This window comes from Phascolarctos cinereus, unplaced genomic scaffold (assembly GCF_003287225.1).
Source record: "Phascolarctos cinereus isolate Bilbo 61053 unplaced genomic scaffold, phaCin_HiC Scaffold_4;HRSCAF=312, whole genome shotgun sequence".
Lineage (NCBI taxonomy): Eukaryota > Metazoa > Chordata > Mammalia > Diprotodontia > Phascolarctidae > Phascolarctos > Phascolarctos cinereus.
Window position 1 is genome coordinate 185,336,504 of NW_027555847.1, and position 16,578 is coordinate 185,353,081.

Genomic DNA, 16,578 nt, shown 5'->3' on the forward strand with positions numbered 1-16,578 from the left:
TCTTATGCTGACCTGTGATATATAGAAACTGTGATAAGGAAAGTCACCATGTGGAAGGGATAACTGTATTTGCGTGTTGAGGTTCATAGGGGAAACATTTCTTGGAGAAGGACTAATTCTTGGTTTTTGATGTAGAAGGCTAAGCATTAGGTAGGTATAAAGCCATTTAAAGAAACAAAGACTTAACTTGAAGTTTCCTTATCCTTTCACTCTGTATCTTACTCTTTTCACTGAACTCTTTGAAATTATATTTGCCTTAAATTTCTATTCTAGGCAGGAGAAAGAATGCATCAATATATATCTTTGTGCTTTGTACCTTTTAGGATATAAGGTACATCCTTATATCCTATATTTTAGCATACAATTATATAGCATCCTATATTTATATCCATATTTTAGCATATAATTAGGCAAGTAGGGGGAGTAGGATCAGTGTTGAATAGAGACTCAGCTATTAGAGCTAGGAAACCTGAGCCTAGGGCTTACCTTTGATACCTGCTAACTGTGTGATGCTGAACAAGTCACTTAACTTCTCTGCTCTCTAAGCAACTCTACAAGACTATAAGTTGCAGAAAAAGTGCTTACCTGAATTGCTAGCGGGAGTTCCATATTCCAAATGACATCACAGGTCCAGTTCTTTTATAACTAAAATATACTTGTATTGTCTTGTTATTTTAATGGGGAAGGTGCATTCTAAAACACTTTATTGATGTACACTTCATTACTAGACATACAAATAGCAAATGGGGCATAAGAATGTATTTAATGATTTAGGTTCCCTGAGTGATGCCCCTCAGCAGGACAAGCACTTTCATATAAGGCTAACTGATACTTCCTAGTTTTCTCAGCGTCTTTAGGGAAAGGGAGCAGCAGAGACAGCCAAAGAAAGAGATAGAAACAGAGAGAAGGAGAGACAGAGACAAACAGAGAAAGAAACAGAGAGATACATACAGAGAGAGATAAAGACAGACAGACAGACGGAGGGAGAGCCAGAGCCAGACAAAGACAGAGTCAGAGATAAAGAGAGACAGAGATAAAGAGAGAGAGGGAGGGAGAGACAGAGAAAAAGAGAGAGAGATAGAGAGAGAGGGAGGGAGAGACACAGAGACAGAGACAGAGAGGAAGAGACAGAGACAGAGGGAGAGAGACAGAGAAAGACAGAGACACAGAAAGAAAGAGAGATTAACAGAGATATAAAGACAGAAACAGAGGGGCACAGAGTGTGGATTTGAGTAGAAACTCCCATTTCTCCCAGGGTGCTGTTCCCCCCAAGAAAATTGCCTCAGGTACTATCTTTCCCAATTCAGGGAGCTGGGCTTTGTGAGAGTTGGGCCTTAGACTGCTCTGGAGACACCTACACTTAAGACCTTTGCTTTTTCCTCTCGAGTTTCTTCTGCTATTGATCTAGCTCTGGTAAATGAAGGACTTTCTTAAACTTATTTTGTAAAACAGCAAATCTAACTAAATGAGTCCTCTGCCCAGACAAATGGAGACGTCTCTGGAAAGAGAGATTCTGCGGCCATTATTAATGGCTGTGTCTTAATAGGAATAGTAGACTCATTGTGATAAGTGGTAGCTCTGTTCTCTAATTTAGAACCCATCTTCTTTCCTAAACACTAAAGACTTGCATTTTTAAATAGAAAAAAAAACACAACAATAAACACACATGCTTTAAAGAGGATTAATAGGCAAATGAGGACACATTCATTTCAGTTAATTAACTAGGGGTCCTTATTCAAAGACCAAAACAATACCCATGGGAATTTCCCTTGCACTAAGAAAACATTTGAAACCAACTAAAGACCAAAGATTGTAAAGCTAACTATCTTTGGAGACAGTTAAAGAACAGTGCCTTGTTAGACAGTTTGGAATGCTTCTAATAATATCACAGGCTTTTCCTGACCCAATTTTAGGTGAATAAGTAATGATATGTGTTCAGAGCTGTGAGAAATTCAGCATAAGATGATTCTTTTCCTCTAACAACAGCTGTTTAGATAAATTAAAGCCAAGCAGAGAACTTCGTAATAAATAGGAAAGATTTAGACAAATATCTCTAAATAATAATAGTAAAAATAGATCACATTTCTGTAGTACTTTAAAGCTTCCAGAATTCTTTATGTATGTGTACGTATGTGTGTGTGTGTGTATATATATATATATATATATAACATGTATATATGTATATATGTGTGTATATATATGTGTGTGTGTGTATATATATATATATATATATATATATATAAAACATCAATTGATTTTCACACTACATTTGGAGTAGGTGCTAGCATTTTCTCCATTTTATAGACACAGAAACTGAAGCTCAGTGAGATTGTGACTTAGTTGCCTTGGGTCAGGCAGCCAATATGTATTAGAAGTGAAGCTTGAATCTAGGTTCAAAATGACTCAAATAATAGTCTGTATCTACACAGAAACCGTTTTCCACATTTTGACTATTTTAGCAAAGCGCTTTTTTTTTCAAAGGCAGCTGGGAAAATATTGCTTTTTAAAGCAAAAAACCCGAAACAAAACAAAAAACAAATTGGCCTTCAAATTTTCATGTCATGTTACCAGTTCAACATTATTTTAATTCTTTGTTCACTATAGTATCCACCACACTATTTGCTGCCAGATATGTTAAATAATAGTAACAAAAGAAGACAATCCATAATCAAACAGATTGTTATAGTGGTTACCAGAGTAGTTTCAGTCTGAATGTTGGTAACTAAAATGTTAACATAGTGCCACAAACTGTTAGCCTGAGGTCAGAATCATGGCACATAGTAAGTACTTAATAAATTCTTTTTTTCATTTGTTCATTTATTCATTCATCTAGGAGATGGAAAGAACCTCAGCTAACACCTATTACAATACGTACTGACGCAAGAATACTTTTATAACATCTTCAATAATGAGTAGACCTCCAAGGAAGGGGTGAAGGGTATTCTACTTTTGGATAGCTTAATCGTTGAAAAGCTTGTCCTTATATTAAGCACAAAATTTTCCTCTCTTCATTTCAATCAATCAATTAATCTATCAATAAACATCTATTAAGAACGTACTATGAGTTAGGCACTGAGAACAAAAAATGAAATAGTCCCTGCCCTCAAACAGCTTACAATTCTAGGGAGAAGCTTCCATTCTATTCCTTTGTTCCTACTTCTGCCTCTTGGAACCAAGCAGAATAAACCTAATACTTCCTCCAATGACAGCCCTTCAGATTCTTGAAGCTAACTAGCATGCTGCTAGTTCTTTCCACTGCTACTTACTTAACATGTTCTCCAGTCTTTTTACCATCTGGTTCATCTTTTCTGAACATGTTCAAGCTTGTCTATGCTTTTTCCTAAAATAACTAGAACTGAACTGAAAACAGCACTCCAGATGCTGCCCGACGGAGACAACCTACAGTGGAAACATTACCTTCTTTGCTCTGGATGATATGCTCTCTCAGTGCAAAGTAGGATAACATTGACTTTTTTTTTTTACTTCCATATCATAATGAGCTTGTAGTGCATTCAAAACCCTGATCTTTTTCACAGGATCTCAAACTTAACCATGATTCCCCCATCACACTATAAAGAATTAATACAAGATCACTTTTTGACGATAATATTGTTAAATAACAATCAAGGCATGAGGAAGTGATATCATAAAATCATAGATTTAGAGCTAGGTACTTTAGAGACAATCTAAATTGCCCCATTTTAAAGATAGGGAAACTGGGTCCAAGAGAAGTTCAGTAATTGACTGAGTTATATAACTAGTCAATGGTAGAGTGTGGAGTCACCCTCTGGTCGTCTAACTTCACATTCTTGGCTTTTTCCCACACCTAATTAGACCAAGAATTACAGACCAAATGAACATTTCTTCTTTCTTTGATATATTTCTAAAATGTCTTTTTATTAAATTTCAATCTTTACTCAGCACAAGTTTACTGATCAGCAAAATATAAATGTTCTAGAGTAGTAAAGAATCTGCCTCTGTAATGAATGGTGTCCTTAGTGTTATATGATCCATTATCAATTATATATGTGTGTATCTATCTATCTATCTATCTATCTATCTATCTATCTATCTATCTATCTATCATCTATCTATCTAAAGCTAAGGTTTTCCCAGGTCTCAGTTTATCTGAGGTAACACCCACTTAGTGCTTTAAGGCTAGGTAATAAATGAGGCAAAAGATGGCCTAGTTTGCCTAATGGGGTGGGGGGAATCAAACTGGGTGGGGAAGTCCCTGAGGGGCAGATACTCCTCCGTACTACCTTGGTCTCTGGAGAGAGTAGCCTCAGACTCAGCGCAATTCATAACTTTGGTTACCAAATTCAGGTCCAGATGTGACATGACTGCTGGATGAACCCTTATTTCAGCTACTTCTGAACTGGATTCCAAAAGTTACCTCTGACGGTCATTTCTTGTTCCTTGGAGCATCAATGCTGAATTGGCTACAAAGCCCAGTGTGGTCATATATTTCTGGAATCCTGGGCCTCAATGACTCATAGACTCCTAGAATCTCAATTTCCTGAACTGAATTTGAGAAACATGCATTTGAGAATATGAATGAAAGGAACATAGCATGATCTAATGTTGAAACCTTGAGCTGATTGGTGTCTGACAGATGTGAACATTTCTCTGTTTCCTTTGGTGGTGCCCTGCGGCACCACAATGCTCAGTTTGAGAACTGACTGCAGTGGTTCTGAGGCTGACAAGTGGCCCTGTAAAAATAGCCTTCTGTCCCTTGTCCCATCATTTTATTTTTATTTTTTTTAGTGAAGGAGATTAATATAGAAGCCCTGATATACATACATATGTAAATACTTACATACATACATACATATGTGTGTGTGTGTGTATGTGTGTGTGTGTGTGTGTGTATGGAGAGAGAGACAGACACAGAGACAGTGAGACACAGCAAGAAAGAGAGAGAGAAGGGTAATCCACCACTAACTTTGAAAACATACCATCCTCACTGTTCTTACATTTTAACTTAATAGCTTTTTTTTTAAACAGAGAAATACAAGTACAGAGGACAAAGGACTTGCTCAAGTAAACCACAACTGTTCAATAAATAAGAAATGTTCCATGTTGGCTTAAATACAAAAATGCACATACACACTCTCACCTACACACACACACACACACACACACATACACACACATCATATGTGAACTTCTTTCCTCATTCAATATATTTGAGTTACCAGTTGAGCCTTAGAAGCAGCAAGTAGCATGCTACAGTAGAAAAAGCAGCAAATTTGGAGTTAGAGAACCCAGGTTCAAATCCTGTCTCTGCTACTTACTGCTACTGTAAGGTTACCTATATAATCTTTTTTTAAAAAAATCAGTTATTTGTTGTTTATTCAGTATTTAGGGTTAGTACGACACTTGAAGAATTGGTTGTATTGTTGTACATACATAGATCTTCTTATATAATATGGAAATTTACAACTATATATATGCATATATATAGATGTAGATAAAATCAGGTCCTCTGCAAAGGGGATACATGGGGCCATGCTGTAGAGCCCTAATGGAGGGAGGCACAAAGGTAATCAATGCATTACCTATATGATCTTGGATAAGTCACTTTACCTCTCTAGGATGTTGTATCCTTATCTGTAAAATAAAGGGATTAGACTTAATGATCTGTAAGGCCCCTGATACCTTTAAATCCATTATCCCATAAAATATCTTTACTCTTTTCCGTATCATTTTCTTCCTTTCTTAAGACAGGACCAATTGAAATTTTGAGGGTAATTAAATGAGACTGTCACTTTTAGCTTATTATCTTTTGTTGGCAATTTTTGTTTGAATAAAAAATCAAAGATGGAGATGGCCAGGATGGATAAGGGGAAGAATGGAGAGGTGAGAGGAAACTCCCTCAAAACTCCATATATCCCTTTTTCTCCAAAGGTCTAGTTTTATGCCTGAGTATCTAGAAAAGAACTCAGTTTCAGAACCTAAAACTATTAAGGGAAAAAAAAATTAACATGTAAGTGTAATTGTTTTTGAAATTTGAGGTGAAAGCTGCAAATACAAGTGATGGAACTTGATGATTCAATTTTTCAAGTCAAGGACATTGGGCTGAGTATTCATTGCAATGACAATATCAGTCTTTTTTATATTTGGAAATGGAGCCAAGCTTAGGGTCTGTCTTTTAACCTTATGCATTCTTCCTCCCTTAAAGAGATGAAGATGATGAAATTGATGAAGAGGAATTGGAGAGAATGAAGGCAGAGTTAGATGAAAAAAGGCAAGTCATTGCTACAGTCAAGTGTCAACCATGGAAGATGGAAAAGAAGATCCAAGTCCTAAAGTATGCATTTTTTTTTCATAATTAGGGGAAAAATCCTAACACTTACTTGCTAAAAGCTCTTGAGTATTTTGTATTCTACTCTACACAGCTAAGAAGAATGTGAGCTAACATCTCTAAATAAGAAACAGCTATTAGCAAATTAGTTAATTAGTGGACCCATCTACTGTTAACTTCAATCATTCTTTTGAACTGATTTTCCATTTTGATTTAATACTGTGATTATTATCTCAAAGAGACAGTAATGTTGCTTTTCATATGTGTATTCGACTTGTATACTTGTATCTCAGATGGGTCCCAACCTCAGGCAATAGAACACATTACAATTCTCATTAAAGCATTGGGTGGTTAACAAATGACTATCCTTTAAACTAGAATCAAAAACAGGATTCCAATTAGTGATTATGCTAATAGAAATTGCATGTTTACAGGATAATAGCTTCAGGCCGATAGTACTCTCTGAATATAAAGATACACATGTCCCTATGTGTCTAATATGCAGAAGTATGCATAACCAAGTTAAAGCCTCTTGGCTTATGACATATTGAAATAGTTGGTTTGTGAAAGGCACAGGGGCAGAATCTCCTCGCTCCACCTTCAATATCCATCCTTTTACACCAAGTTTCCTTTTTCACTCAGTGGATTGAACTGGCATTCACTGCATCTGAGTTCAAATCCCAATTCTGCCATTTACTATCTTTGTGATGGGAACAAGTCATTTCACCTCAGTTTCTTAATCTATGAAATGAGGTCTACTAAATGCTCTCTGGGGTCATCTCTAACTCGAAATCTAGGATCTTTTGGTTAAATGGAGCAGTTAGGTGGTACATTAGAGAGAATGCTGGCCCTTCCGTGCTTCTTTCTGTTGCTTTCTAAGTATTCTTGAAATATTTTAATATTCTTTTTAAAAAATGTCTGTCACTACCAATTAAGCAACCTTCTCCCTACTTGGTAGTGGGGGCCCTCCCTTGTAACATGTATGCATAGTCAATCAAAAAATAAGTACAATGACTGTGTCTGAAAATGCATGTATCATTTTACATCCTAAGTCCATGACTTCTTTGTCTTACCAAACCTGGTCACAAAACGAAATGAAGTTAGTCCTAGTATCACCTGTTTTTGATGAAACCATGCTGGCTCTTTATCAGAAAACCCTTCTCCTAGCATTACAGAAAACAAAACTGATCATATATTAACAGAGAGGAAATGGCTGGTTACCAATATATTTGTCCGTAGTCAGATTATTAACTGGTTAGAGCAAAGTTCAAAACCAGAGAGGATAATGAGAAGATGACACTTAGTAAAATTATTACTGATCCAGACTGATTTATTTAAATTGATTTTGATTCTGAAAAATGGAAAATAAATGAAGGGACATAAATACTTGTAGTTCTTGGAGAAGTTTAATAAATACAAGATAGTTGCCACACTTAGGAGGCCAAAAGAACCCAGAAACCAACTTAGGCAGGAAATACTTTTTCTCCTTACAAAACATGGTGATCTGAAAGTTAAAGGCAAAAAAAAAAAAAAAAAAAAGGAGGGTCAGCCAGGTAGCACAGTAGATAGAGCCCTGTTCTTGAATCAGAAGGGTCTGAGTTCAAATCTAGCCTCAGATACTTGACACTTACTAGCTGTGTGACTCTGGGCAAGTCATTCAGCCCTGATTGCCTTACCAAAAAAAAAAAAACAAACCCAAAAAAGTTGAAGGTAGCTCTTATTTAGAATACAATATCATTTTCAAACTATTAAAAACTGTGATGATGAAAGAGTATGCAGAATATCATCTCCAAAAACAGAAAAATTCATGGATGGGAAATGAGCCTTCAGCAATCAGATCCAACTAAGTTAGTTCACCTCCCAAAATATTTTTAGATGGAATTGGAAAGAGATGTCAAATGAAATGGATTTTCTAATAGTTCTTTAATGAAATATTCTCATTATTTAGCCACTAAATTTATATTTTACCTCCTCAGTATCTGATATGTTATATAATTATAGCTATTTTATTATGCTTTGCTTTATTGTACTTCGCAGATATTGTACTTTTTGCGAATTGAAGGTTTTTGGCAACCCTGCATCAAGCAAATCTATTGATGCCATTTTTCCAACAGCACGTGCTCACATCATGCCTCTGTGTCACATTTTGGTAATTCTTACATTTCAAACTTTTTCCTTATTATTGTAATATCCATCACTGTGAACTGTGATCAAGTGATCTTTGATATTACCATTGTAATTGTTTTGGGGCACCATAAATCATGCCCTCATAAGACAGGAAACTTAGGGCAGCTAGGTGGCACAGTGGATAGAGCACTGGCCCTGGGGTCAGGAGTACCGGAGTTCAAAACTGGCCTCGGATACTTAACAGTTACTAGCTACGTGACCCTGGGCAAGTCACTTAACCCCAATTGCCTCATTAAAAAAAAAAAAGACAGCAAACTTAATTGATAAATGTTGTGTGTGTTCTGACTGCTCTACCAACAGACAATTTCCCAACCTGTTCTTCTCTTTGAGACCTCCCTATTTCCTGAGACACAACAATATTGAAATTAGGCCTATTAATAACCCTACAATGGGCTCTAAGCATTCAAGTGAAAGGAAGAATCAATTAATGCCCCAAACTTCATTGCCATCTTGCTTTGTTTGTTTTTTTGTTTTTGTTTTGCTAGGCAATGGGGTTAAGTGACTTGCCCAGGGTCACCTGGCTAGTGAGTGTTATGTGTCTGAGGCCAGATTTAAACTCAGGTCCTCCTGACTCCAGGGCTGGGGCTCTATCCACTGCACCACCTAGCTGCCCCAAAACTTCATCGCTGTCTTATTTTAAGAAATTGCCATAGCCACCCCAACCTTCAGCAACCACCACCTGATCATTCAGCAGCCATCAACACTGATGCAAGACCCTCCACCAGCAAAAAGATTACCACTCACTGAAGGCTCAGATGATGGTTAGCATTTTTTTTTTAACAACAAAGAATTTTTTAAATTAAAATATGTATTTTTAAAAGATGTAATACTATTGCACACTTAATAGACTACACTGTACAGTATAAGCATAACAAACCAAAAATATCACATGATTTGCTTTATTGAGATATTGTTTATTGCAGTAGTCTGGAACTAATATTGCTGCAATATCTCCTGTGTGAGTAGCTAGATAACAATAAGAAGATGGCAATGATAAGCGAACATTTATATAGCACTTAATGGTTAAAAAATGCTATACATATATTAGCTCACAATCCTCACAACAACACTATTGAGGTTAAGTGTTATTATTTATTCCATATAGATGGAGAAACTGAGGAAGATGGAGGTTAAGTGACTTGACCAGGGTGACATAGATAGTAAGTGTCCAAGGCCAGATTTGAACTCAGTCTTTCTGAGTTCAAGTTTTCCTCAGGATAGAGTGTTGCACCTGGAGTCAGAAAGTCCTGAGTTCATACCCTACCTCAGACATGTACAGCTTTGTGACCCTGGACAAGTCATATAACCTCTGTCTGCCTCAGTTTCCTCATCTGTAAATGGGGATATTAGTAGCACCTATCTCTAAAGGGTCATTGTGAATTAGCATGAGACAATATATGCACAGCAGGTTCTCAACTTTCAACTGCTATATAAATGCTAGCTATTATTATTATTGAGATGAAGGTAGGAAGATGAACAGTACCTGAAATACCGAAATTCCATGTTGGAGTTAAAATTTTTTTAAAAGTAATTAGGTTCCATTTTCAAGATATCTCAGAGAATATTCTAAAAGAATGGAGAATCACAGGCAGCATTATATCCTCCTCCTCTGAGCAAATGAATAGAATGCAGCAACTACTAACCCATATGTTCACTTTTCTACCTCTAAAAACATTTTTTATGAGTGTTCTATGCATGTACAGAGAGTGATTTTGATGCAAACATGAGAAAGGAATAGACAGGATTTCATGAACAATTTTCTGCAGGAAAAAAATAAAGAAAAAAAGGCCTCATCTTCCTGGTTATATAATTAGTGGGGAAAATATATGACATTGCTGTTTGTATTATATGTTGATTACAGAAAAAACTTTTGACCTAATAGAGAAAATAAAACCTTTGAGATTCTCCTTTGACAAGATGTCTCCTAGGTATATTTTAAGAGCACACAAGATTCTCTGATAGGTACAACCACAGAGATAACTGTATTTCTCTGAGTGTCAACATCAGACAAAACATAAAATGGGGGCGGTGTTGACCAAATCATGTCCTGTACAGCAACAGACCACCAAGATACTCATCTTGGCATATGATATAATATTGTTAAAACACCATGAGCCTTCCTTAAGAAATAGGTAAGGAGACTTTTTATGTTCATTTTCTCTATTTTGCCATTGGACTCATTTTCATTTTCGCATTTGTACAATGTTATAAATACTGATTAGGTTCCAAAGCAATTCCCCAAAAGTTTGTTTATCAATAGGGATAGGGAGTGTACCTGTAATTTGATTGATATAGGGAACTGCCAGATGAGGAAAATAATAATAATAATGATAGCTGGTATATATATGCTTGTATATATTAAAAAAAACACAGCCATACATAATTTCCTCATCTGGAATATCTGTATACACACATACACACTTGTACATATATATATACTAGCTATTATTATATATAACTTGCCTTAAGAATTGCAAAATGCTATGCATATGTTAACTCAGTGGATGCTCACAAAAATCTTGTGACTACATTTTAGAGATGAGGGAACTAAGATTAATTAACTGACTCTTCTAGGGTCATGCAACTATTAAGTATCTGATGTAGGATTTGGACTCAGGTCTTCCTCGTATCAAGTCCGATGCTTTTATTCACTATACTACTTAACTGCTCCAGAACAAGGAAACTACCTTCTTTGTTTTTAGAGAGTGGCTTAGAGTTCTGAGAAGTTGTCAATCAGCCAACAAGTATTTATTAATGACTTGCTATGACTTACTACATTCCAAGCACTGTGGTAAAGGCTGAGGATACAAAGAAAGGCAAAAAAGGAGTTCATATTCTATAGGATACAATACGTAAATAACTGTATGTATAAGACAGGGGTGTGTGTGTGTGTGTGTGTGTGTGTAGAGACAGAAAGAGAATAGATGGGAAGTAGTCCCATAGGGAAAGGCATTGTATATATAGGTTGAGGGAGGAGAGCTGGGAAAGGCCTCTTATAAGGAAGAATTTGAGCTGAGTCTCAAAGGAAGCCAGGGATTGCTAAGAGGCAGAGGTGAGGAGGGAGAGCAGTCCAAAGACAGGAGTGGGGGTGTGGGGAGACAGCCAGTGCAAAGTCACCATTGGGAGATGGAGTGTTGTGTGAAGAAACAATACCTAGGACAATGTAGCTGTATAGAGGAGGGTGTGAGTGAGTGAACTGGGAAGAAAGGAAAGGCTTTGTTTGTGAAGGTCTTTAAATGCCAATCAGAGGATTTTATCTTTGATCCTAGAGGTTAATAGGGAATCAGTAGAGTTTATGAAGTGGAGGAGGAAGGGGAGTGACATGGCAGACCTGTACTTTAGGAAAATCAATTACTTTGACAGCCAAATGGATGATGGCTTGTAATAAGGCAAGACCCAAGGCAGGGAAAGCAAATCAAAGGCTATTGGAGTAGTCCGAGTGAATGATGATTAAGAGCCTGTTCGAGGGTAGTAGTTGTGTGAATAGAGCTAAAAGGACATGTACAAGAGATTCACTGAGTCAATCAGAAATGAACAAGCATCTATTGTCTGTGATGTGCCAGGTACTGTGCTAATTGCTGGAGATATAAAGAAAGGCAAAAGACAGGATCTGCTCTCAAGGGGCTCACAGTCTAACAAGGGAGACAACATGCAAATAACTACATACCAACAAGATATAGACAAGATGCATTGGTGATCATTTTAGAGGGAAGGCGTGAAGATTAAGAAGCACTGGGAAAGTCTTCTTGAACAAGGTGGGACTTGAAGCAAGAAACTAGGAGACAGAGATGAGGAGGGGAGAGTTCTAGCCATGAAGGATGGGAGATAGAAATGCACAGAATTAAGGGATGGGGTGTAATGTATGAGGAACAGTAAAGGAGTCCAATGTCACTGGACCACAAAATAGGTAAAATATGAAGACTGGAAAGGTAGCAAGTAGAAAGTTTACAAAGGGTTTTAAAAGCCAAACAAGGGATTTTCTAATTGATCCTGGAGGCAATAAGAAGCCACTATGGTTTATTCCACAGGCGATGACTTAGTTATGCCTGTGCTTTAGGAAGAGCTATCTGACAGCTGAGTAGAGGATAGCCTGGAATGAGGAGAGACTTGGGACAGAGACTGTTGCAATAGTCTGGGTGTGAGGCGATAAGGACCTGCACCAGCCTGGTGACAGCGTCAGAAGAAAGAAAGGGACATATATGAGGGATGTTTCAAAGGTAGAAACAACAAAGCTGCTTTCTCCTTACCTTCAGTACTGGAACACCACCTTGTCTTTTGAACAGCTCAAAATGGATGTCCCTTAGGTATCTCAAACTCAATACATTCAAAACAGAACTCATTATCTTTTCCCCAAAATTCTTCCCCCTTCCTAACTTTCTGTTTTTATCAAGGACACCACCATTCTTCCAGTCACATGGACAAACTTTTCACCATCCTTGACTCCCTGCTCTCACTTTCTCCACATATTCGATCTGTCACCCAGGCTTACAACCTAGGTGTCATCCTCAACTCCTCACCCTCTCACCTCCCCGTAGCCATTCAGTTGTCAAGTTTTATTGTTTCTACCTTTGAAATTGGCTTTCTACTGGTTTTTCTTCTCTGGGAACTAAATGCATTGAGATGATATTTGAACCCATGGACAAGATCACTAAATTAGACAGTATAAAGAGAAAAGAAAAGAGTCACAAAGACAGAGTCTTGGAGAGATACTCAAGGGGTGATCTAGATGAAGATTCAGCAAAGGAGCTGTGAAGGCAAATACAAGGAGAGGACCGAGAGAGGTAGATAATGAAAACCTAGAGAGAAGAGAGTGACTAAAGGGAGATGGTGATCAACACTGTCAAAGGTAGAAGAAAAAAAGTAACTTTCTTGGGATCACATAGCCAGCCTATTTCAGAAGGACTGGAATCCAGGTGTTCCTGCCCTCAAGGCCAATTTGCTCTTCATTACACCATGCTGTTGCAGTATTTAATAAATACTAGTGGTAAAATAATAGGATTAGTACCTGAGAGCTGAACTAGGTGTTGGAAGACTTGTGTCCCGCTCCAGGTTCGGCAATTAGTGAGCTGTGTGACTTTGGATAAATCACTCCATTTCCATGAGTTTGAGTTTCCTTATCTGTAATACAGTAGAACACATGCCTATAATCCCTGCTGCTAGGGAGACTGAGGCTTTTGGAGTTTTTGAGCTCAGGAATTCTGAACTGTAGGGGGCTATGTCAATCAGGACTTTGCACTGCTTGGCATTAATATAGTGAGCCCCAGAAGTGCCTACCATGAGGCTGCTGAAGAGAGGCAAACCAGATCACGTCAGAAACGGAACAAGTCAAAACTCCATGCAGATCAGAGTAGAATCAGGCTATGAGTGGCCTCTGTCTTTCTAGCCTAGGTGAGATAGAAACCCAGTATTTTTAAAAAAAAAATTTTTTTAAATAAAAACATTGAAAATAATAAAATGAGGGGAATGGAACTCAGGACAAGCTCTAACATCCTTCTGACTCTAAGATTTTAACATTATGAGTTAAATAGGCTTTTGTAAGCTAGTCTGGGAATCAAGCCACTAATTATTATATGCTTTCTATGGGAAACTTTGTTCCAAATTCCCCAAAAGAGACATAAATTAGCATTTGGAACAGAATCCATTTGCAAGTTGGGGGATTGCCTGCTTGTATACGCACATGTACAGGCATAAAATGTTATAAACTGGCATGTTGGATGTGGAGAGCCAGCATTCCAGCTTACTTGCACATTTTGTTATGTTTGAAATTTAGTATGGGTTGTACTGGGGACTTTTTTTTTCTATTATCCTGGGGCACAAGTTTGATTGAAAACAGAATTATAGGAATAACCAGCATATTCTCTGCAGGATGGCTCAATAGTCTTTATCCTTCTCCACCTGACCCATACTCATAGCTCTATATTTCACAACCCAAGGCAAACAGATTTTCTTTCACCACCCATCAGTGACAAGGAACTACAAATGAATGGTGCTCTGTGCTCTACAGCAGACCAGATAATGCTATACTAAACATGACTAAATTTTAAAGTTAGGTATTTATAATACAGTGTATAAAAGCACATTATATAGTCAGGATGTGTAAGAGAAGGGGCCAGGAAACTGGCGGGGTTGCTGCCATTTGCAGTATTTGGAAGTATTTGTATAGGCACTGAAAGACCCACATTCTTCAACTCATTACCAAAACTTCTTTTTCTCTTTACTTTCAAAAATGTATTTACTCGGTAAATATCTAATAACCAAAAAATAATCTTCACTGATCTTCTTTTTCTGTCTCTCTGTCTCTGTCTGTCTGTCACACACACACACACACACACACACACACACACACACACACACACACACATAAGTGGATACTAGCTCTCAGACTCAATCAGGAAGTGGCCAAATCTAGTGATATCATGGATTTAGAGTGTTACCTTATAATGGAATGTGTATATTTGTGATGGGATGGCTCTCCCTCCAGAACCCAATTTCACTAGGTCTTTTTTATGCCAAAAAAAAAAATTCTAGTAGGCATTTACAAGTCTTAATTTTATATTAACTTTCTTTTTCTTCTGGACTCTAGGAGAATCAAATGTTTTAGTTCCTGAGTAGGATGATTTGTTTTTTCCTTACTTAGGTACTGGTTGATATAAAAGTCCAGTTTGTCAGCTCAAGAAACATTTATTAAATGCCTGTGATGTACCATGTATCATGCTAAGTGCTGAGAAAACACAAAGGCAAAAGACAGTCTCTTTCTTCAGCGAGTTTACAAATCTAATGGGGGAAACAACATGAAAATAACAATGTACAAACAAGAAACCTCCAGGATAAACTGGAGGTAATCAACAGAGAGAAGGCACTGGCATTAACATGTGCAAAGACTTCTTGAAGATATGAATTTAGCTGTGACTTGAAGTAAGCCAGAGAAGCCAGGAGCCAGAGATAAGGAGGGAGAAAATTCCAGACATGAAGAAGAGGCAGTGAAAATGCAGAGACAGGAGATGGAAAGCCTTGTAAGAGGAACAGTAATGAGGCTATTGTCACTGGATCATTGAGTATATGGAAAGGAATAAGGTGTAAGAAGAATGAAAAGATAGGAATGGGGTGGGTCATGAAGGACTTTGAATGCCGAAAATATTTTGTATTTGATCCTGGAGGAAATAGGGAGTTGCTAGAGTTTATGGGATAGTAGGTAACATAGTCAGATCTGTGCTTTAGGAAGATCAGTTTGATAGCTGAGATGGACTAGTGAGTGAGGACAGACTTGAGACACCAACCAGAAGGCTGTTGCAATATGCAGGGATGGGGGAGGGGGAGGGGGGGATTGCTAGGTGGCATGGTGAATAGAGCTCCAGCCTTGGAGTCAGGAGGACCTGAGTTCAAAAAGGGGCCTCAGACACTTAACCCTTACTATCTATGTGACCCTGGGCAACACGCTTAACCTCGATAGCCTTGCCAAAAAACAACAACAAAAATGCAGGCATGAGGTTATAAGGGCCTGTACTAGGCTGACAGCCATGTCAAAAGAGAGAAGGAGGCATATGTGAGAGATATTAGGAAAAGGTAAAATTGACAGGACTTGGCGTCAGATTAGATATAAGAGTGAGGAGTAGAGGATAACACTAGGTTTTGTGCTCAGGTAACTAGAAGAATGGTGATGTCTTCAGTAATAGGGATGTTCTGAAGGGGGAAAGAATCGCGGACGAAAGAGAATTCAGTTTTGGATATGTTAAGTATGACATCCACTTCGAGATGTCCAACAGGCAGTTAGAGATTTGAATCTAGAGGTTAGGAGAAAGTCAAGGACTGAATAAGTCAATCTGAGGATCATCAGTATAGAGATGATAATTGAATCTATGGGAGCTGCTGAGATCATCAAGTGAAGTAGTATAGAGGGAGAAGAGAAGAGGGCTCAGGACAGACCCCTGTGGGACCTCCATTTTTAGCAGGCGTGACCTGGAAGAAGATGCAGCCCAGAAGATTGACAAGTAGCAGTCAGACAGGTAGGAAGAGAACCACGAGAGAGTAAAATGTCACACAAATTTAAAGAGAGGAGTGTATCAAAGGAAAGAGATTATCAACAG

General features: G+C 37.8%; 1 protein-coding gene across 1 annotated transcript in view; it reads left to right on the forward strand.

The window, feature by feature from the left end:
- TMC1 (transmembrane channel like 1) overlaps positions 1–16,578 on the forward strand; it is a 226,033-nt gene that overhangs the window by 100,745 nt on the left and 108,710 nt on the right. The window contains exon 6 of the mRNA XM_078151730.1: positions 6,185–6,313. Coding sequence (XP_078007856.1) covers positions 6,185–6,313 — 129 coding nt within the window. The remainder of the gene's footprint in view (positions 1–6,184; positions 6,314–16,578) is intronic.